General features: G+C 47.7%; 2 protein-coding genes and 1 pseudogene across 2 annotated transcripts; all 3 read left to right on the top strand.

Annotated features, from left to right (window-relative positions):
• The first annotated feature begins 9354 nt into the window (after nucleotides 1–9354).
• LOC102564749 (olfactory receptor 5G9-like) lies at nucleotides 9355–10302 on the top strand. The gene has a single exon (XM_006267491.2). It carries the CDS (start codon nucleotides 9358–9360, stop codon nucleotides 10300–10302), a length of 945 nt encoding a protein of 314 aa, XP_006267553.1. The 5' UTR covers nucleotides 9355–9357.
• A 7606-nt stretch (nucleotides 10303–17908) lies between these two features.
• Nucleotides 17909–18862, top strand: LOC102564986 (olfactory receptor 5G9). Its single transcript, XM_006267492.3, has one exon. It carries the CDS (start codon nucleotides 17921–17923, stop codon nucleotides 18860–18862), a length of 942 nt encoding a protein of 313 aa, XP_006267554.1. The 5' UTR covers nucleotides 17909–17920.
• Nucleotides 18863–22216: 3354 nt separating this feature from the next.
• LOC102565214 (olfactory receptor 5B21-like) lies at nucleotides 22217–22801 on the top strand (annotated as a pseudogene).
• Nucleotides 22802–23557: the final 756 nt, after the last annotated feature.

Here is a 23557-nt window from a genome sequence, read left to right as displayed (position 1 = left end):
AAATTGTTGAACTAAACTTCTTCTGAGAAGGGAGTGATTGACACCCATGTTGTGATGCAGCTCCTATCGCAGTGTGGGCTAGGGGATAAAACACGAATATGCACGGAAGCTGGTTGAACATGGGCTATGTAACATTTCTCCAATGGAAAATGGCAACTTGCTGAAATGAGACTATTCCATGGGAACACACTGATTTGTGACACTTACAACAGAAATTTGCCAGGGCTCCTGTTTCCCTGCCCATCCTCTTGATCAGACAGGAAGCCCAGGGCTCAACTCTGCACCAGCTGCTGGAGAGCATGGACTTCTAGGTTCCACCACAGACAGATTGGTAGCCTGTCACAGAGCCAAGGTTTCCAGTCTCCAGACTCCTTAACTTGCAGACAGTTTGCCCCAGAGATTAGTTGTCTAAGCAGCTCGGGAGATTCAAAGATTCATAGTTTCATAGATTGTAAGGCTGGAAGGGACCTCGGAAGATCATTGGGTCCAGCCCCCTGCATCAAGCAGGAAAGATAACTGGGGGTCAGATGACCCCAGCAAGGTGACTATCCAGTCTCCTCTTGAAGATTTCTAGAGTTGGTGATTGCACCACCTCTGGAGGGAGTTTATTCCACAGCCCTGACTTCCGCAAGAGAAGGTTGAGAGGCGACCTTGTGGCTGCCTATAAATTCATCATGGGGGCGCAGAAGGGAATTGGTGAGGCTCTACTCACCAAGGCACCCCTGGGGGTCACAAGAAATAATGGCCACAAGCTAGCAGACATCAGATTTAGACTGGACATTAGGAAGAACTTCTTCACAGTTCGAGTGGCCAAGGTCTGGAATGGGCTCCCAAGGGAGGTGGTGCTCTCCCCTACCCTGGGGGTCTTCAAGAGGAGGTTAGATAGGCATCTGGCTGGAGTCATCTGAACCCAGCACTCTTTCCTACCTATGCAGGGGGTCAGACTCGATGATCTACTGAGATCCCTTCTGACCCTAACATCTATGAATCTATGACTGTGAAGAAGTCTTTCCCAACGTTGAGCCTGAATTGACCTTCCAGGAGTTTGTGGCCATTACTCCTGGTTTTCTCCTCGGGTGCCTGGGTGAACAGTTGCTCACCAAGCCCTTGATGTACTACCCTAGTGTAGTGGTAAACTGCCAACAGGTCCTCTCTCAGATTTCTTTTCGTCAGGCTGAAGAGTCCCAGATCCCTCAGCATTTCCTCATATGGCTTGCCTTTTAAGACTCTGATCATACAGGTGGCTCTTCTTTGGACTCTCTCAAGCTTGTCCACATCCTTGTTAAAGTGAGGTGCCCAGAACTGGATGCAGTACTCCAACTGCGGTCTCACCAGTGCTGAGTAGAGTGCAAGAATCACCTCCTTGGTTTTGCTGGAGATGCATTGATTGATGCAGCCAAAGTATTATTTGCCCTACTGGCTACACCATCGCACTGCCAGCTCATATTCATACTGTGGTCTACTATCACCCCCAGGTCCCTTTCATTCATGATGCTAGTCAGCTTGGTGCTACCAAGCCTGGAGGTGTGTTGGGGGTTGCCCATCCCAAGGTGGAGTACTTTACATTTCTTGACATTGAACTTCATCAGGTTCCAATCCACACAACTTGCTAGCCTGTCTAGGTCCACCTGTATCTGTAACCTATTTTCAAGCTCCCCCATAACTTGGTGTCATCCACGAACTTGGCCAGTGAGCTCTTCACCCCCACATCCAAATTGTTAATAAAGATGTTGAAAAGTACTGGACCAAGCACCAACCCCTGTGAGACAACACTGCCCACTTCTCGCCAGGATGACACAGATCCATTCACTACAACTCTCTGGGTTCTATCCTGCAGCCAGTTTCTCACCCACCTGACTGTCTTGGAGTTAAGCCTACAATCCTCCAATTTTCTCATGAGGATATTGTGGGATACTACATCAAAGGCCTTTTAAAAGTCAAGATATACAATATTAACCTGCTCTTTCATTTCCAGGTGGTGAGTTACCTGGTCATAGAAGGAGATGAGGTTGGTAAAGCAAGACCTGCCCGTGACAAAGCTATGCTGACTGTCATTCAGAAAATTCTGATTTCTAGAATTTATAGTAGAAAATGACTAATTCATTTGAAATTGGTCTACTGTGCATTTAGTGTCTTGCATAGACGCGCCCAGTAAGTATCAATTCAGAGGGAGTCCCTCTGCCCCCAATGCAAAACTTGGCCCCTCAGGCCTTAAACTTTTGTCTGGGCTTTGGCCTTCTGGCCTTAGCTCTCAGTCTAACTGGACCCCTCACCCCAGTCCACTGTCCCAGACCTTGGCTCCCAGGTCCCAGCTCAGGTTTTGGCCCTTGGGCTCCAGGACCCTCAGCCCCAGTCTTGCCCTTGGCCCTGTCAGAGTCTGGACTTGCTTGTACAGTCTTTTTAGCTGCAGGCTCTGATCCCCTAGTTTACAGCTATGTCCTCTAGGAACAGTGGCAGCACTGCTCTAGGCACTCCCTGAGGCCTCCAACCCCCCTCCCTGCCCAAGCCACTCTAGTCCTCTAGTGTAAACTTAAACATAGGCATGAGCTAGTACTTTCAAACTAAAATTCACCCCTAACCTGGGTCTGCATCATAATCACAGAGATAAAAGATAAACATCTAATAGAGGTGCACCAAGACATTGGCTCCATATCAGATTGGCACCAATATAAGGGAAATTGGCAGTATCAGCAATCGGCTTTTTTGGCTGACATAGTCAATAATGTGGTCGATAAATGCCTCATGCAGGCGCGCAGCCACAGTACAGCACACAGGCAGCCAGGAGTACAGCCCAGCAGTGTGGAGAGCAGCCGGGTCTGGCTGGTAAGTCTGTTGTGAGGGATGGTAAGTCTGGTGTGGGGGATGCAGATCAAGGCCCCCACAGTGAGGGACGGAGTGGGGCTGGGACTGGGGCTGCCTAGCTGGGGTGAGGCACGGGATGGAGCTGCAAGCAGCTCATCCAGGGGGAGCAGGGGGGCGGCCAGCTCCCATTGCTACACATGGCCCGGGAAGGCATGGGGGGCATGTGCCTCTGGATCCGTATGTGAGGTGAAGGCAGACTGCTGCTTCAGGCTGGGGTGAGGGTAGTGCCAGCAGGGAGGCTAGGCCAGGCTGCGCTCCGGGCGGCTAGCAGTAGCACTGAGAGGGGGTTTGGGGGAGCTACGGCAAATTTTGGGGTGGCTACAGCCCCCCCTGTAACCTTCTCCCAGTGTAATCTGTCAGTGCACCCCTAACATATAACAAAAAGAAAACTGCAATGCCTGGTGCTATTGAACTTCCTACAGCTCCCTGTGGTCTGGACTTCCTTTGCCACAGCAGGCCACAGCTGGTCTGAGGCCTCAGCAATGGTCTTAGCCTTATGAAGCCTGTAGCCACACCTTCCCAGGTCATCTGACCCACCACTATCCCTACCAGACCTATCAATCGTAGCCTGATTGTGCTTTCTGCACCTGGGGTGAGCACCCATTTTTCTTAAAGGACTCCCTCCTTCTAACAGCTCCTCCGGGGCTCTGGAGTCAGCTGGTTGCTCTTTGGCTCTCTCTCTTCAGTAATATGGTAGGAATCCCATTACAGTAATGCAAAGGCATAAATAGCATTGGAAGTAGCAAACAAAACTCAGCCCACCTCCTTGCCAAGGGGTTGTTAGGGCACTTTGCAGGAATATGGCTGGTCCAACCTGAGCATTCAGATCTCTCTAGGTGAGGTAGACCTAGACCCTGAGTTTCCCACTTCCTGGCCATGCGCAAATCAACTTGACTGTGAGGTGGGTGAACTTTCCTTGTCACCATCCTCTTGTCAATCACTAAATGTGCCTTTTCTCTTCATTCATGCACAAAATTTACAGGGATCTGAATATGCTTATTCCCAACAGAACTGGATTGCAGAAGTGGATAGGTGGAGTTAGATGCAAAATGGTTATACTAGGTCACTTCTGAGCATGTTCGGTAGGACAAGGACTATGCATTTCTGTATGTCATTTTTGCCTTTAAACAGTTTCTGGCTTAACACTCAAATCTCTGTTTGGGCATCATCACCATGTCCAGAATGGTTGGAAAACAGCAACCCTGTTCCATGAAAACAGAGCTGAGCTAAGAACAGTGTTTTCTGAGTCATCCCTGGTTTCTGCCCATTTGTTAAACCTTTGTTTCTCCCATTTATGTGTAATTAATTTTCAACTCCAGAGGCTGTGAACATAATTGCAATTGCTGTTTTCTTGCACACCTGAGTTCTTGAGGTCAGAGATACCTCAGGGAACGAGTCCCAAGATCACATGTACATAGTATAAATCCTTCCTGTGTGATGAACCTGTAGCACTCACTGTGCTGCAGGGGCAGGAAGGAGTACCCTCTGTTTCAATAAGGCTGGATTACACCTGGGATGCTTCTTGACCTATTGGTGAGAATGTGCTTTTGTTTAAAGGGAAATGGAAAGAGGGAAGAGTCATATAAATGTTTAGAAGGGTGACTGGACAGAAAGAAAGAGGATTTGATGCCCTGCATCCTTTCTCCAAACAAGTTGGCATTCCAACCTGAGCTAAATCACATCTCAGGCTTTAATTCATACTCCCATGTGAAGCATGCATAGGTTCAAAGAGTGATAAACATATGGCAGGGGCAGACAGTTATTTTGGGTGCAGGGCCACTTACTGAGTTTGAGCAAGCCATTGAGGGCCGCATAACAGGCAGCCAGGGGCAGATAACTATTAATTTTCTAAATTTTTTAGGGGCCCTGTGGGCCAGATAGAATGGCCTGGTGGGCCGCATCTGGCCTGCGGGTTGCATTTTGCCCACCCCTGGCATATGGGGTGCATCCTTGTGAACAGGAATATGCATTTCTACAGGGACAAATAGCAGCAGCACATATTTGTGTCTCTGCTAGTTGTCCCTGGGCACAACCCTGCAAGCACACTCTGGTACATGGCAAATTGCCCAAGGTGGGGTAGGGGAGGCTGGGACCAGCACCTGGGCGGGCCCCAGCAGCCTTACCTGGGGTCTGGGGGCCTCCTGGGGCTTCAGCAGTGGCAATCCAGGTGTGCAGAATCTGGCCAGCAACCAGAGCTCTGGATGGCCAGGCTCTGGTTTTGGGAAGTGCACATTGCACTGTACCCACATGCACCACCCCTTTCTTCTGCCATGGGTTTTTTAAATATGGGGATTTCCCAGTATCTAATTTTGCTGCCATGCTGCAAATATGCAGCACGGTGAACAGAATCATAAGGACTGTGTATGTTTTGCAGTGCCTCAAAGATTTTTGAGGTTCCCAATCTTGGGGATGCAGCCATGCCGGCTAATTTTGCCTACGCCAAGTACAAGGATTTGAAAAAAAGCACAAATCAGCACATAGGCAAAGAGGGCATACCCCTAGGCAAAGTAAAGCTGGACAAAGTAAAAAAGTAACTAAGCTGGGATCCAGTAAGAGTATTTCTGATACCTGCTGTGTATTAATATCCTTAAATATGAGTATTTGCCATCTTACCTATAGTTGCTTATTCAAAGAGGATTTTTGTCAGAATGTCTTCCAGCTGCCCTGGGACTTAGCTTTTCCAACAGCTAAATGGTAGATAAAAAGTCAGCATGAATGAGGGGACAGCTTCACCAGTAGGTACTGGTTGCTAAATTGAACTTGGTGACATAAAGCAACCATAACACTCTGAATGACAGGTTGAGGACAAAGTAGTCAGAATGACCTGGTGACTGGCTCAAAACTGGGCTAAATCCTGGTGGTAAAAATACTTGGATAAAAGTGCTCTTGATATGAGTATTCAAGGGAGACAGAGTGCTTTATAGAGACCAATGCAAACACACACTGTTTAAAAGAGTTCACAGGTTTTCCTGGGGCAGAAATAGAAACACAGAAGATCAAAGCTAAAGAACTTGATAACAAATACTCCTCTCCATACTTCTATTAAGCAATATACTATTCATGATTTAATGGGTTCAAAAGGTTTGGATAATATAGTAGCATTACAGGCCAGACCCAGAAAAGGACTAAGGCACCTAGAATAGGACTAACCAAAGAGCAGCCTAAACTCACTAGATACCTTCCTGTTTGAAAAGATCCTCTAGTGTCTGCAGTTCTACCTTCTGCTTATATTTGAAATCTCCAACAGGACTGCTAACCATCCATAAATTTATGGACACTCCATAAAAAACAAGGATAAAAAGGCCTATCCATAAAATCCGTAAGAAAATTGAGCCATCCATGAAAAACCTAAGCGACCAGAGCTTAACTGAAGCTCTGTGATCAGAAAGAGGTGAGAAGCAGGGTTGAAACACAGACAGATCAGAGCAGCACCAGCTGGTATATAAGGGTGTGTGCAGAACACTGCACCCAATATTTTTACTGTGGTTGGTGTTAAACCCCTAAACTGGTGCCTTTGTCTAGAGCCTGGCAGACAGGTTACCTTTACATTATGTAAAACATATGTCATTAAAAACATATGTCAGTATAAATGTTTATTGTTAATAAAAAGTCTGCATATTGTCAGTAATAAAATTGTCTCGGGTTGGCAACCCTGCTTTCCAATCCCCCTCTAGGGGCTGGTCCACCAGACAGAAAAGAATGCATAGGAGTCATGGAGCCAAAAAGACAGCATTCATGAAGAATCCCTGTTCTGTGGCCTAATGGTTACAGCACTCTCCTGAACCTCCTCAGATAAGAAAGGGCTTAAAACCTAAGCTTCCCACTGCCCAAGTGAGTGTTCTTAGTACTAGACTATTAGATATAACTGTTTTTTTCTTTCTGTTCTGTGATGGTTCAGCATCCAGTACACAGGGTCTCTTGTGCACTGGTTATACAAAGTAAATAATAATAAAATAATCTCATCATAATCATTGTCATCATAAATGAAAGCTTCTTCCTTCTGGCTTGTAAGGAGATTCTTTCCTGGTTCCTCATAGCTTTTCTCCCTGACTGTTCTACCCCTAGCTCCTGCCTGTGGCCTTGAAGACTCTCCTGGAGTTTGGTAGGAAACAGCATCTTTAAAATATTCAAGGGACAGAAGAAGAACATTGTAGGCAGCCTCTGAGGTATCAACACCAATAGAACTTACAAGGTAGCTGTACCCCAAGACCTCTCCTCAAAGCTTAGGCAATCGTTGTGACCCTGGGGAGGGAAGTGCCTCAGTTTCCCTGAAGAGAAAAATGCTCACCCCTTTTTATAACGTGCTTTGAGATAATCAACTAAAGGGTGCTGGATAAATGCAAAAATTAATAGCAAGGATAACTGTCAATAGGACTTTCCCCTAGTCTTTGGTTTGATGATGGCTCTTTGAGGATGAAGTCTTCCACCTACCTTGGCAGCTCATTGGCTGATTCACTGTTAGAAGAGGTCAACATTCAAGGTGCCTACAGATGTTTAGAGGCCCTGCCCTAGCATAGGGGTAGGCAACCCCCGGCACAGGTGCCAGAGTATGGTACACAAAGGCATTTTGCTTGGCGCACGCACCTCGGTGCAGACGGCAGTGCAGCCCTGGCCCCTTCCCTGCTACAATAAGAATCAGGGTCCTTGTGGGTCCCCCACCATCTGCTCCTAGCACACCAACCTTTTGCAAGCTGAGTTTGCAGGTGTTCTTGGCACTCTGTCCAAAAACGTTGCCAACCCCTGCTGTAGCGCATGATGCTTTACACAAAGTGCACACAGATGCACTCCTGTTGGGTTGGGGTGGGGATCTGGCCTGCCTGCACTGGCCCTGGCCACCAGGTGAGGGCACTCCAGCAGCGTCTGAGGAGGTGCCAAACCATACTCCTCCCCAGCCCTGCCCTCCCCTTTCCCCAACAGCTCTAGGGCTGTCAGGAGGGGAAGGAGAAGTAAGGGAAGGGGGAGGAAAAGGGGAAAGGAGCAACATAGGGCTGCTGGGGGAGGGGAGGGCTGCAAGGTGAGGGGGATCCATTCCACTTCACCCTCCCACCTCCAGCTCCAGCCAAGTCAAGCCCAGGCAGCAGCTCTTATCCTGCTTCCTCTCCCTCCCACCCTTATCCTCCCTCACTGTCAGCTCCACAAAGCATGAAAAATTAACTCTAGAGGGAATACAAGTTCCCTAAGGTGCTCTGCTTACAGCACCTTCGTCTAATTCAGGAGTGGACAAAACATGGCCCATGGGCCAGATCCAGCCCATCATTTGATTGGATCCGGCTTATAAGGGGAACCCTCCAGTTGATTGGAACCAGCCCACGGCTGCCCACACAGCTCTCTGCAAGGGACCAAGCCCATCCCATGGCAGCCAGTGCTGCACTACTACCCACACCTGTTGGCCCAAGTCCTGACACCAGCTTCAGATGGTGCAGCTTCAATTGCCTAAGTGCTGCTTAGCTCCCCTTGCCTCCAGCGGCAGCTCCTCCTCCTGCTCCTGTCCCTGCTGCACTGCTCTGAGCAGGAGGGAAGTTGCAGCTGAACAGCTCCTGCCCTGGCACATGGGGCTCCAGCTCCAGCTCCCAACCAACCACTTTCCACATGCTTTGCCCACCAGCAATTGACTGTTCATCATTCCAGGCAGGTGGAGCAGGTGGAAAGTGGCTGGGAGATGGAGCCAGAGCCCCACATGCTGGGGCAGCAGTTGCCTGGCTGAAGCTCCCAGCTGCCTTCCACCCACTCGGCCATCCCCGCCAGGGAGGCAGAGTGGGTGGAAGGCAGCAGGAAGACAAAACCGGAGCCCGGCACGCTGAAGCAGGAGGTGCCCAGTTGAAGCTTCTCCCCTGCTCAGAGTGGCACAGCAGGGGCAGGAGAAGGAGCCACTGCTGGAGGCGAGGGGAGCTGAGCTGAGCGGCACCCGGGTGGCTGCAGCTGCACTGGAAGCAGCCCTACTGGTAAGCTGTGCATGCTGACCGGGCCCAGGCCAGCAGGGGCTGACCAAAGTACAGCACAGGCTGCACCAGGTGGGAGCACGTGGGGCTCAGCGCCATGTGGACTGCTGTGGGGACAACTGCAGACCAACCACCTAGGCAAGAGATGCTTCATGCAGCCCCCACCCCCCTCCATCATCCTCAGCTGGCTCCCAGGACCTAGCACACAGGCAGCACCTTTCCCCTCCCCCTCCCCCCACACACACACACTGTCCCCACCCCACAGGGCAGCAGTGTGCAGGGAGCAGATCACTCATCCTGCTCCTGAACATTGTCTACCCACTCCCCAGAGCCTCATCCCCATAGGGAGTTTTGTGAGTTGTTGCATGGGGGGGCCTATACAGTTCATTGTTCTTCCAGTTCTTAAAACTAGTGCTGCCCTCAACACTTGATGCAGCAGCTACCACCCTTGCTGAGACTGCCCAAGAACTCAGAAATAGGTTCATTGTGAAGGGTGTGATTAACTTGGCTTGGTTGTCTACTGAGTCTGTCTCTTTTCAAATAGATACTGGCAGAAATGCCTGAGGGGAATCACACCACAGTGTCCGAGTTCATCCTGCTGGGATTCACAAATGACTGGCTGACCCAGATGGTCCTTTTTACGGTCTTCCTAGTCATCTATGTAGTCACCCTGCAGGGGAATCTAGGGATGATTGCTCTGATTCACCTTGACACCCAGCTACACACATCCATGTACTTTTTCCTAAGTAACCTGTCCTTCTCTGATCTCTGCTATTCCACTGTTGTGGTCCCCAAGACTCTGGCAAACCTCTTGGACAAGAAGAAAGCCATTTCATTCACTGGCTGTGCAGCCCAGTTCTATTTCTATGCTGTGTTTGCCACAGTGGAATGCCTCCTGCTTGCTGCCATGGCATATGACCGTTATGTGGCCATTTGTAACCCACTGCTGTACCACATTGTCATGTCCCAGAAGGTCTGCATCCAGCTAGTGGTGGCTTCCTATTTGGTGGGCTGTATAAATGGCATGATACACACCACCACCATCTTCAGTCTCCCATTCTGTGCTTCCAACGTCATTGACCACTTCTTTTGCGATGTGCCCTTGATACTGAAACTCTCTTGCACTAACACCCTGATCAACCAAGTCCTGCTGTTCATCATTTCCTCCTTGATTGGCCTCTGCTCTTTCTTCATCATTCTCATCTCCTATATCTACATCCTCTCAGCCATCTTGTGGATTCGCTCCAATGAGGGCAGGCGCAAAACCTTCTCCACCTGCACCTCCCACCTGATGGCTGTCAGCTTGTTCTACACTACTATCCTCTTTATCTACCTGCGCCCCAGCTCCAGCTACTCTGAGGGGCAAGACCAAGTGGCTGCTGTCTTCTACACAGTGGTGATCCCCATGGTGAACCCCCTCATCTACAGTCTGAGGAACAAGGAGGTGAAGGATGCCCTGAGAAGAATAGTACGGAAAAAAGGGTCTTCCATGGGAACATAAGTTATAGACCTGATATCAATACTGCCTCTGCCCATAGGCATGAACTGCCTCAAACAAAGAATTCAGTCTTCATGTCACAGATATCAGGCAGCCAGCTGTGATCCTTGTGAGAAGGGTAGGAAAGGAAATTGGGTTGTAGCTGCACTCCTTCCCTTAATGTCCTATCTATAGGGGGCACTTCCTCTTGGATAAATTATAACCCTTAAGCCATTCTCCTGTCCTGTCTGATGACCACCATCTTAGATGACACTTGTGGTACTAAATCAATGACCTCCATAGCTACCAGTATGTGCCTCCTGTCAATAAATGTCTCCTGCATGGCAAAAGCTATAGAATATGCATAGTACAGAGGTGGGTAAAATATGGCCTGCAGGCCAGATGTGGCCCACCAAGGGATTTTGTCCCATGGCAGGTCTCCCAGCCCCACCCAGCCCAGGTGTGGGGGACAGCCTGGAGGAGTCCTGATGCCAGCCTTGGCCCTAGCCCTGCCCACCTGTCCCACTCCTGGATGCTGTTCCCCACCCATCTGTGGTCACATCTCATCCACCCAGCCACTTAGGGTGCATCCAAACGTACATGGACGTTTGGTTTCCTGGGGACAACTAGCAGGGGCACACCTTGCACAGCAGCTACTTGTCCCCAGGGAATGCCCATACCATGCGCGCTTTGGCGTGCAGCAAGTTACCCCAGGGGCAGTAGGGGAGGCTAGAGCCAGCACTGTGCTGGCCCAGCAGCCTTACCTGGGGTCCTGGGGGCCTCCTGGGGCTGAAGCCACGGTGATCCTGCTAGGCAGAGCCTGACTGGCAGCTGCAGCATGGCTCTAGACAGCCTGGCTCCACTTTTCAATAGCACACACTGCCTGAGCATGTGCTGCTCTGTTTTCTTTTTCCACAGGGTTTTTGACCCCTGGATATCCCGCACTCCAGTAGCATGCCCTTGCAGCATGGAGAACACTGGACTGTGTGCCATGCAGTGCTACAAATGTGTTTGCAGTGCCACATATCACAAGACCACACTTGTCTGGATGCACCTTTAGGAAGTTTGGTGAGCTGTTGCAGGCAGTCAGGGGGTAGGGGAGGAGGGGGTGATGACCCAGTGTGGTGGGGGATGGGAGTGTTGACCCAGCCTGCAGCTGTTCACCAAAACTACCCAAGTGGCCCTCAGGCCCAAATAATTGCCCAACCCTGCACTAGTTCCAGTGAAGTGTTTATATATCACAGCCCTCTTTCCCAAACTACCCAAAATTCACCCCATCCATAGATACTTCTTGTGTCCACATGTATCACCTCACCCTGCAACATTCTTATCTTCTTTGCCCTTTAGAGCATGTTCACATCCAGGTAGAAGTATACTTATGTGTCCTCATATGAAAAATATAACCTCTAGACCCATTAAACATTCTGTCTACAGCCACTGACTGCAGTTTCCTTCCTCTCTCAATATTACTGAGCACAGGTACCAGAGGATGCGATGTTATCTCCAGCGTGGTGGATTTGTTCTGTACAGTAGTAATGAAGAAGGAAAGTAATGGTTGTGTCATCACAAATGGAAGGGGAGACATCCACAAAGCAATGCCTTTATTAAAATGCGGCTCACCAATTTTGAAAGCTTTTGTAGTAAATGAGAAAAAACACTCATCTATTCAAGCTAAAAAGGGAATGGATGGTTATGAACAGCTGGTCAGATATACTCTAGCCAGCAGTAGCAAACATATATACCAAAACACAAGATAAATGTCAATATCTCCAAATGATACCAAATAAACTAAATTAATAACCTACAAACTGCCTAGTGCACTGGTATCTCTAATCCCTCACTACACAATTCCATTGATGACAAACTCCAAGGGAACCACAGGGTGTATCCACACATACAAATACGTGCACTTGCAGCAGCTCAAATAGAAGTGGTGCAAATTTGAGCCAGGACTTTTTGCCTCAGTGCACATGCCTGAACATGCACTTTGGTGTGGGGCAAATTTTGCCACTTGGGGCAAAATAACCCGGCCTGGCTCCTCCTGGATCTGCAGCCAGGGGGAACTAGAGCCCAGGCCAGCACCTGTGCTGTCCCCTCTCTACAAAAAGCTGCCCTGGCAAGTAGCTCAGGGCTACTCACTCTCAGGAGCTTCTGGAACCCAGCCAATTGGTACCTGACTATTTGTATCACCCAATTATCATGGGCCCTGAGGCCCATGCGGCTAACAAATAGCCCATACTGTATGGGGCCAACAGATAGATGACACAACAAAATACTTGGGACAACTAATGAAAAAAACAGGATAGGAGTGTTGTGTGGGTCAAAGGGTCAAAATGTGAAAATATGTGTGCCTGAGGGAGACACTGAGCAGAGCCACCTGGGCCAATTGGTACCCCTTGTACTGAAGCAGCCCTGAGAGTTCCCTGCACTTGCTACCCACTGCAGCAGTCTGGCAGTCAGAGCTGCTGCCTGGCTGTGGCCTGCTGTGCACCTTCCAGACCCGGATGGGGACTGCACAGCCAGTAGAGGCATTTGTGCCTCTGGGCCAGCTGCCACTGGGCTGTGGCTGCAGAGCTGGCCTTTGTGTGGCACTACTGCCATGTGTGCCCCCTGCCCGGCCATTTGGGCAGCTATCACTTGGAAGATGTTCTGGGTGTGGTGGCCTGCTTTGAACTGTCAAAGCATGTCCTCTTGGCCCCAATTGGCCAGGATGTCAGCCACCTCTAGCTGGCTCCAAGGTGCCAGCTTTGAGCAGGCTCCTCGGCCTGGGTCCTGCCATTGGCTTCCCTAGCAGGAATGCTGGTGTTCCCTATTTGAAAACTGAAAAATCCCTAATAAAAAAAAATTCCCAAAGTCATTCTGTAAAATCCATGTTCCTCCACAATTAAAACAAAAGATCACTATATAAAGAGAAAGAGAAATTGAGAGACAGAGAGACAGCCATCAGTTGGGCAATGTTTTATTGATATATCTACAGTGTTAAAGCAATTTGGAAGCCTACCAGTGTCTCTATCATCATAATGAAGTGAACTCTAAAGACCTATATGTTTTGCTGCCTCCCCCACAGGGGCCACAGCCCCCCCCTGCAGGGCCCAGATGCCCCAGCCCTACTTGCTCCCCCAGCCCCCCCAGATTGCTGCCCCACCTGATCCATCCCCCACCAGCCCCTGCAGCCCCCACTGATGGCTGCCTCACTCAGCCCAACCCCCCAGTGGCTACCCCACCTGGCCCTATCCCCTGCTTGCACCCCCAGCCCCCCGATGACTGCTCCTCTCAATCCAGCCTCCAGCACTTTAAAAAAAATAAAAGCCCGACAGAGCCCCCAACACATCACGGGGCAGCGGGGCCTGGGCTTGGGCTGTCACCCGGCCCTGCACTGTTCCGGTAGACCCCAACGGCAGCTGCTACTGCCGGTAAATGCAGCGGAGGGTGTGTTATTCTTTTATTTGCCAGGATGCTGGGGGTAGGGGCAGCGATGGGAGGGCTAGGGGGCAGCCAGGGCAGCGATCCAGAGGGCTGGGGGAGTGGGCAGGGGATGGGGCAAGTGGGAGTCCCCCTATGGTCCCCTCCCCCCTCCTCCAGCCCCTCCCACCCCCTACTTACAGGCACTGGAGCCTGGGTCCAGCTCCCTGCGGCTGGTGTACTGCCTGCCCTGCGCGGGCAGTCAGCATGCTTCAGCACCAGGGTGAGGGATAGCCATAGAAATGCTCTGGCTGCCACCAGAGCATCTCTGTGGAGGACCTAGCCTCTGGTTGCCTCCGGTTGCTCCACTTTTTTTCTCTGTGGGGTTTTTTGACCCCTGGATGTCCAGGGGTCTAATTTTGCCCCCGTGCTGCAAATTTGCAGCACAGGGAACGTTTTCTCCTTCCTGCATGTGCATCTTGCAGCATCTTAAAGGGTTTTGAGACACCGCAAGATGCACGTGTGTGCTCGTCTGGACACGCCCACATGGATCATCTATTCTGGTCCAAGAGACAGTCTTGCCTAGTAGATAGCACACTGGCTGGGAGTTAGAGGATGTGGGTTCTATTCCTGACTGTGATGTTCTTCACTTTTCTTTCCCTCCGTAACTGTAAGCTGAGAGTAGTTCTAAAATAGTAAAAATATTTTATTTTTAAAAGTATATTCTCATTAGAGTCAAACTGAATTCATTTCCAATTTTTCAGCATAGCCCCCAAACCAAATTTCCCATACTTGCCCAGCTCTTCTTTCTAAAATAAATGGATCTCTTAACTCAGGATGGAGTTGCAATCCCCCAAAAAAGTTACTATGAAGACTGGAAATCAAAATGGCACTGGCCTGACAGAATGGACCTTATAATAGTATGTCACTGAAGTACCCCAGCTTATCACAAGGGTAGCACAAGGAAAGAAGCCAAACTTCCCCCAACCTGTCGTGCTTTGAATCAAAAACACATCTGGGTGCAATTGTTTTATATCCCTCAAGGCAGGAAGATAATTGCAGTCATTTGAACACATACCTGAGTTCTGAAAAATCCCCAGGGGTAGTCACGCACTATCAGCATAAACACCACTCTCTGTAGCTGCAGCCTTAGAGATAGGGAGAAAAACCTTGTCAAGGTGGCTGGAGAAACCTGAGAGAGAAGAGATGCAAGGGAGGTGGTTATGATTAAGAAGATAATCAGAAGAAAACAGAGATTTGATGCAAAAATAACTGCATGGGGTAGACTACTGGTTGTTTAGTACAGGTTATTCTCCAAGTAAATAAAAAGCTGCCAAGTCCTAAAAAAGCTGGTAAGGAACTCCCCCTTTTATTATTACTCCAGGTTACAGTAATGTATTCACATAGGAAGGGAAATGAATCATTGTCCTGAAGCAGAAAGTTTTAAGTTTGATTTTAAAATTTGACTGGTTATAAAATAATTAACTGTATCCTGCTAGTTCACCTGCATGATTTTGAACTGACTGCAAAATTAAGAAACGCTACATGGTTGATTATGGGAATAGCTTACACTAGAATGGCACCAAAGAGTTCATTATAAGGTCAGTCCCTGACTCCATTTCTAAAATAACATTAAAGGAAAAACAAGGCTGACTTCTTCGCCTATACACTAGATCTGAGGACAATACAGATTAATTATGAAAAATAATTAAGTCAGTCAAAAGGTCAATTTTAACAGTTTTTAGCCAAAAAAATAAAACATCAGAGTATGTTTAGCTAAAATAATTTTTAACCAACTGCCCTAATGGCAAATCTAGAGAAGTGCTAGCGTTTTCTTTAAAAAGGGATAAATCCCAGTAAACTTAGTATAGGAGTGTTACAGCCTTCCTGTATATCTTGTTTTCAATGAAAAAAAGGAGTAAGACTCTTCCTCTTTCCTTTGCAAAGATACATTTGAAGACTTGACCATGGTGACAAGCAAGAATTTTTTCATGAAACTGCTTAAAGCAGGATTTTCAAGCCTTGTAATGTATCTGAGGTGGGGTATCAAGGAGGGAAAGGCACATATTCAGGGGCAGGTCCAGTGGAGATGCAGTGGCACAGCTGCATCCCCCTTTCTGACCAGGAGCAGCAGTGGGGAATTTTTTAAGTCCTGAAGAAGGTAAGAATTACCTGCTCCCTTCCTTTCCATGTTAAGAGGTATGTCCTCTTCCCATCCCCTCCCCTTACATTCCCATTTCCCACTCCAGCTGGGCTCAGCCCAGGACAGCGGCAGACATGGTGGCAGCTGGTGGGTGGGTTCCCCTGCCTGCCTGGTCCCTACAGGTATTCCTCACCAGGCTGGGGGCAGGCATGGGGAGGTGGAACCCACTTGTCTGCCACCACTGCTACTGCTGCCGCTGCTGCTGCTGCTGAAGTCCCAGGCTGAGCCTAGCCCCCATGCAGCCCAGCTAGAGTGAAACAGGAGCTCCCCTTAATTCCAGGACAGCAAGATCATGGCAGCAGCAGGCAGGAAAGTGGAAAATGGGAAGGGAGGAAATGTACCCTGGGAATGGAGGAAAAGGGATCAGAAGAATGATTACCTTCTTTGGGACTTAAAAAAGTCTCCAAGTACTGATCCTGTGGCAAGGTCTGCCCAACCTGGTGGAGGGAGGGGCAGGAGGACTCTGATAGTGGAGGAATGCAACCACCCCTGCAGCACCAGTGGCTGCTCCCACATCCCTCTTTGTAAAATCCTGGATTCACTTCTATCCATATCCATCTCCATCTCTTCCCCCACCCCCTTCCCCCCTCAATACATGACTATTTTTCTTATCTCTTCTCCCCATAAAACTCCTAAACTATTCTCATACTCCTCAGTAGTTTTCAGCAGCAGGACCCCTCTCTGAAAAGTCACAGAAGACTCACTGGGTAAGGCAAAGAGGATGCTGCCAGTGCTTCTCTGAGTGCTTTCTCCTCCTGCACCCCTGAGTTGTGTCTTGGCACCTTGCTATTACAGTGCACAGACTCCAGCAATATCCCATGATCAGGTCTCTCTTCTCACCCTTATGTTCCTGCCCTCAGTTCCCTGTCCCTCTCAGAAAACCATGAAGCTGCTGTATGGTCTCCCGTCCTCCCCTTCTTCCCAAAATGTTCTCCTCCCTCTGACCCTTGCAGTTTCCTATTCAGGCTTCTTTCATTCCCTGGGTTCTCTCCTCTTCTTTTTAAGTAATGGTCAAAGATAGACACAACTAGTGTGGTTCTTCCTCCTTACCAACAGTCATACAAATCTCTAGGATCCTTTTTGCAGTGAATAGCTTTGACAAGTGGAAAAAGGAGGAGGTGGCAACCAGGCAGCTCTTTGTGGACCAACAGATATAGCCATGGATCCCTGTCAAAGACCGAACAGACAAAGAGCCTGTGCAGAGAAAAGCCTTCCCCCTTGCATGTTCTAGGTTTGCATTGCAGTGACTTTGCAGGCAGATAAACAAAAAAAAAATTAAAACAGACAGCAGAATGATGGCTGAAGGGGTATCCTTCACCCAGTCATTATTTGGCATAGAATATGTACATTAACCAGAAGCACTTGCAGTCCTATGCTTAATTTTTTTTTCTGATTTGGGTCATACCAGGAAATCTCCATGCAGGGCTGGGGACTCCACTGTGTTGAATACTGTTTCCACAGGTGATAATAAGGGCTAGTAGAGTGGAGGGGAGGGAATGGAGGGGCCATCTCATGGGGGTGGGGGAGTGAAGAGTTGATCTGATAGCCTAGTAAGAAAAATGCTAAGAGACAATATGACTGTTGTCTATAAATGTTTCTGGGGAAATGAGAAGAGCTGCTGAAGGTTAAAAAAAAATCAGAAAAGCAAATTAGAAGTAACTATCAATAAATTTGAAAGGGGGGGGGGTTGTTTGTTTGTTTTTTAACTGAGCTGGGTGGATCTTCCATTAAAAATAATGAAGGAAAAAGAAATATTTTTTTAGATGGAGCTTAATTACTGAATTAATGGAAATATATGACATGACTTCCTGGGATCACCGGGGTCTGCTCAGTGACCCAAGAGAAACTTTCTAATCCTATGTCCTGCAGTCCCATGAAAAGGCATTTCCTTGCCCATTTAGATTCAAACTCTAGAACTAAATGTAAGGTATATGGTGGGGCTTGGGAGGTTGATGGGAAAGGTTTGGAGATTGAAAGTGGGACAGCAATATATCACTGTAGCAATCTCCTCTCCTTTTCATCACAGGATTGGAAGACATGACCACAGGCAATTCTACAGAGCTGGTTGGATTTATTCTTATGGGACTCTCAAATGATCCAGAGCTTCAAATTCCTCTCTTCGTGGTGTTCCTGGTGATCTACACCATCACCTTGATTGGGAATCTTGGTATGATCATATTGATCAAAGTTGATCCCCAACTCCATACCCCCATGTACTTTTTCCTCAGCAACCTCTCCTTTGTAGATGTGTGTTACTCCTCTGTTGTCACCCCAACAATGCTGGTGAACTTCATAGCCCAGAGGAAAGCTATTTCACTTGCTGGATGTGCAACACAGATGTGGTTTTTTGGCCTCTTTGTGGCCACAGAGTGTTACCTCCTGGCAGTGATGGCATATGATCGTTATGTGGCCATCTCTAACCCACTGCTCTACATGGTCCTCATGTCCCGCAGAATCTGTGCTCAGCTCTTGGCTGGACCCTATATTGTTGGGTTGGTAAATGCTGTAATGCACACGAGCTTCACCTTCCACTTGAGTTTCTGCAACAGAGTGATCAACCACTTCTTCTGTGACATCCCTGCAGTGATTTCACTCTCCTGCTCTGACAACCACATCAATAAGTTAGTGCTTTTTGTTCTGTCTGGTGTCCTGGGTACATTTAGCAGCCTCATTGTCCTTGCCTCCTACATCTACATCCTGACAGCCATCCTGAGAATCCGTTCAGCTGAGGGCAGGTGCAAAGCCTTCTCCACCTGCTCCTCACACCTCACAGCTGTCACTATATTCTTTGGGACCCTCTTCTTCATATATGTATGTCCCAGCTCCCACTCCTCAGTAGATCTGGACAAAGTAGTATCCATGTTCTACACAGTGGTGATTCCTATGCTGAACCCCATCATCTACAGCCTGAGGAACAAGGAGGTGAAGGATGCCCTGAGGCGAGTGATTGGGAGGAAAATGCTTTCCTTAGGAACATAATGTGGTACCAGACTTCACTGCAGGGCACCATTGTACTTAATAATCCAGGTTCTTTTTTGTAGTCTATGCACAAACAAAGTCTTGGGAAGACCTTGTTATTTTGAGAAGAAGTAGAAGTAGAAGGAGGAGAGAAAGTAGCAAGCAAAAACATAAGCCATGGTACATTTCAGCAGCTGTTAACATGAGCTCTGATAAAGATGTGATCTAGCCCTATGCTCTTCAAGAGACTCTCTTCTCTGATGTTCTCTCTAAGGGATTTATTAAAATGCCACTAGTCCAACAGGAAGCAGCATAGCTGGTGATCTGCAAACTATCACCATATCATAATGGTCTGCACTATTTGTGCATCTCAGTTTGGCATTAGATGTAGGGTCAGATTGTGTTTTGGGGCAACGCTTATTTTCCTCTTACACCTATGAGAAAGATCTTCCTGATATCCAACCCACATTTCCCTTTATTCTATTTAAAACCATTACTCCTTGTCCTGGCACTCACAACCAAAGAGAACAGTATATTACCGTCCTCTCTATAACCACCCTTTGGGTGTGTGAAGACTTCTGTCAACCCCTTCTCCCCCACCCACCCACACACACCAGTCTTCTCTTCTCCAAACTAAATAACAGGAGTGTAGCTTCAAAGTCAAGGAAAGTGAATCTTCTCTTAATCCAAAACTGGTGAGACTCTCCTGTAATAATGTGTCCAGTTTGGGGCATCATATTTCAAGGAAGACATAAACAAATTAGAAAGAGCCCAGTGGAAAGCAACAATAATTAGAGGACTAGGAAACAGTTTTTCCAAGCTTTCCTTGTAAATCATGTTTCCTTGACCTCTTGAATTTTTCTTGCTGTCCTCTGATCCCTTTCTAATTTGCCCATACCTTTTGTGAAATTCAGTGCTCAAAAATGGACATGATACACTAGGTCAGTGATGCCCAATCCCTCAGCCCAGCATACCGGGTGAGTTGTGCAGGGTCAGACCATGGGCCAAATCTGGTATGTATGCCCAATCTGGCACACCTGGGGCTCAGATCCAATCTAGCATATGCTGGATCAGGTCCCAATCCTGTGTGCCAAATTAGGCCCCAGACCCAGACCTAGCCTCAGCCCCTCACATGCCAGACCAGGCCTGACACACTAGCCCCACATACACCTGCTGCCCCAGCCCTGGCCCTGACTCCACTTGTACCAGATCTGGCCTGGTACCCCAGATCAGACCCACTGCCCCAGTCCCAGCCCTGTACCTGTCAGCTTGATTCCCATGCACTGGACCATGTGTTTTGGCCCGCAGAACTTGGAGATTTGATTGGGAGTAATAGTGGTGGCATTATTTGCCACCACTCTCCCACCACCAAATTTCCAGACCTTTGGGGAGCCCCACAGGCCAAATCATATGACTCCATGGGCCACTGATTGCAGCCATTGCCATTTTTCACAGCTTCTGCAAAAATCACAAAACTGTGATTTAAGTAGGGCCCTAGGCATAAGGACCATCACAAGACTATTTTTCAAAAATTGTTTTCAAATATCCAGAGCTCAACAACACTGTGCTGAAGATGTGGATCTGTTCTAACTCTGGTATAGCATAGCTTCCAGAAGCCAGTTGTTCATTTACAAACATACCTATATGCATATGTATGGCCATACATTCACAACCACATACATACATAACAGGATGACAATATACTTTATACGTACTGACTAATTACTCAGTTCCCCTTGATTTAAAGAGATTTTTTTTCAGCCAGCACCAAGCACGGAATGAGACAGGATAGGACATAGGAACATAGGGCTAAAAGGGGCTGCCTAAGCCATCAAGTCATGCCCTGCATTTTAAGGCTACCATTTACTTAGGGATTTCCCCCATATCACCACTTCAAACCTTCACACACAACTGTTCTTGGTCATTTGAACTGATGCTGCCTCCCAGAGCAATTAAAGTACAGCTGCAAAAAATTATCAACATGCTGTGTAGTTGTTTCTTATGTGTATATAGGGTCCTCTGAGGCCTGAGGTTCTTCTGGGACCAGGTCCCATAATCACAACCCCTGATAAAAACCTTTGATCTTGTGCAGCTCTGTCGTCACTGAGCAAATGTACCAACTGGCTTTGACAGGAACTGAATAAATCCTACATCCTCCCTGGCACATTGGTTAGATGAGAGCACTCATTTCCAAGTGATAGAGAAAACATTTTTCACAAGGCAGCCCTACCTTGCTATGTGAAGAGAAGTATGGCTAGATCATTGTCTATCTCAAAGTCATCAATGGAGAAGAGGGGAGAGGGGAGGACGCAGAAGCTGCTGAATTTTGGCGAGTAATTGGGATTTGCCTTTTGCAGAAGTTCACGATTCATGAGAAAGAAGGGACATCAAAGGAAAATTGTACCTGAAATGCACTTACTGAAATATGTTCAAACTCAGTTTGTCTCCTTCCAACATTCATTCAACGATTGGCAACAAAATGGCTTAGGACAGAGATGTTACATTGGAAAAGCAATGAACCGAATTTCCCAACCACGGTTTGAGATTGTCTTCTGGCAAAGCTGTATGTACGGCTGAAATCTGCATCTGGCCTCTTGTTTTGTGCCAGCTCTGAGCTGGGGTTGATGGGGATCACTCTGGGATCACAGGCAGAGATGGGGTCTGACACACCACCCCAAGATCTGTAGTGCTGAGCAGGTGCTGCTCCTCTCAAAAAAAGTGTGCACCTCCTCCAAAAATCCTGTCAAATATCATACTGAGTCAGCTCCTCATCTATGGCTAGGCTGCCTCAGGTTGCTGAGTTATCTCAGTTAAATATAGTGTACAGTGTAGTTACACCATTAATTTTCCTATCAGAGTTCAAGAGAAGCTAGTGCCAAAATATTCACAAGTGCCAGTGAAGAAAGAATCGCATCCAGGGTCCCTGTGATGGTTGCTCTCTGATTTTAATTTGTGGTGTCACAGTGGCATGTTTTTCAGTGAGTTTCTCTCTCATTCTTCCAACAGATGCCCTACACAATAACATTGTTTCTGGGAAATGGCACCACGCATACAGAGTTTGTCCTTTCAGGATTCACTGACCAGCCCAATCTGCAGGTCCCTTTCTTCATGCTGTTTCTGGTGATCTACCTTATGACCCTGTTGGGGAATCTGGGGATGATCACACTGATCAGGGTTGACTTCTGAATCCACAACCCTATGTACTTCTTCCTGAGTAATTTGCCTGTTACAGATCTCTGCTTTTCTTCAGCCATTGCCCTCAAGATACTGATGGACCTCCTTGCAGAGCAGAGAATCATTTCAATGTCTGGTTGTGCTACACAGTTTTTCATATATGCTCTATATGGTACTGTAGAGTGTTACCTCTTGGCCATGATGGCATATGATCGCTATGTGGCCATTTGTAACCTTCTCATTTACAAAGCCATTATGTCTCCCATATTCTGTTTTCTCCTAGCTGTGTCCCACATGGTTGACACTCTCAACTCCAGTATACTCACTGCAAGCACCTTCACACAATCCTTCTGTGGCTCCCATATCATTGATCAGTTTTTCTGTGATGCCTCACCCCTGCTAGCACTCTTCTGATCTAACAACCATGTCAATGAGATGCTTCTCTTCATATTAGTTGGCTTCTATTTAACAAGCACCATCCTAACCATTGTAATCTCCTATGGGTACATTCTCACCACCATCCTGCAGATATGCTCAAGTGAAGGGAGACATAAAGCCTTCTCCACCTGTGCTTCCCACTTGACAGCTGTCTCTATCTTTTATGGAACACTATTTTTCATCTATTTGCAGCCTATATCTAGTCGCTCCTCTGATCGAGACAAAGTGGCATCAGTGTTTTATACCTTGGTAACCCCTATGTTGAACCCCTCGATCTACAGCCTAAGAAACAAGGAGGTGAAAAATGCCCTCTGGATAAGTTTTAGAATTAAAAGTACCAGTCCATGAATATGAAGACTTGACATGAGGTCAACCCTTTAAATCATTTCTCTCTTCTTGGGCTAGAATCTGCACTCTTGTTTATGGGGAGGGAGGGTGTTCAACATTTTCAAACTAAAATATTTTCTGAATTTATGGGTTGTAAATCTAAATTTTGTCCTTTGTTTTCCCATATGTATCTTCGTTTTGTTGGTTTTCTCATTTATCATCATTCCTGTTACTCTTGAATATATATTCCCTTCTTTGTCTTTGTTATTCTCAGCAGTCATTTGCCTCTATTCTTTGTTCAGTTCTTGCTAGGCAAACTTTTGCAGTTCAGTCCCCATGCTACTATGTGGTAGGTCCTTCTGCCACTATGTGGTTGGTATTGAATGCCCCTCACCCATGCCTTTGCTTCTTTTCACTTGCCATTGAAAACTGTTACCCTTCCCCATGTCTGTATTATTCTTATATTTTTTTTCCTTTTTGTGTTGATTCATCATCATGGGGCGAGGTGGGCACGCTAGTAGGGAGGGAAAGACTGCAGAAAGGCCTGGATAGGTTGCAAGGGTGGGCTGACAAAAACAGGATGTGTTTCAATACAGACAAGTGCAGGGTGCTGCACTTGGGCAGTAGTAACCAGCAACACACTTATAAGATGGGAAACTCCCTTCTTGAGAGCACAGAGGCAGAAAGGGATCTTGGAGTCATCATTGACTCCAAGATGAACATGGGCCGACAATGCGAGGTCACCGTTGGCAGGGCTAACCGGACCTTATCATGCAT

The sequence above is a fragment of the Alligator mississippiensis genome, chromosome 2 (genome assembly GCF_030867095.1).
Source record: "Alligator mississippiensis isolate rAllMis1 chromosome 2, rAllMis1, whole genome shotgun sequence".
Taxonomy (NCBI): Eukaryota; Metazoa; Chordata; order Crocodylia; family Alligatoridae; genus Alligator; species Alligator mississippiensis.
This window is presented reverse-complemented; position numbering and strand designations above follow the sequence as displayed.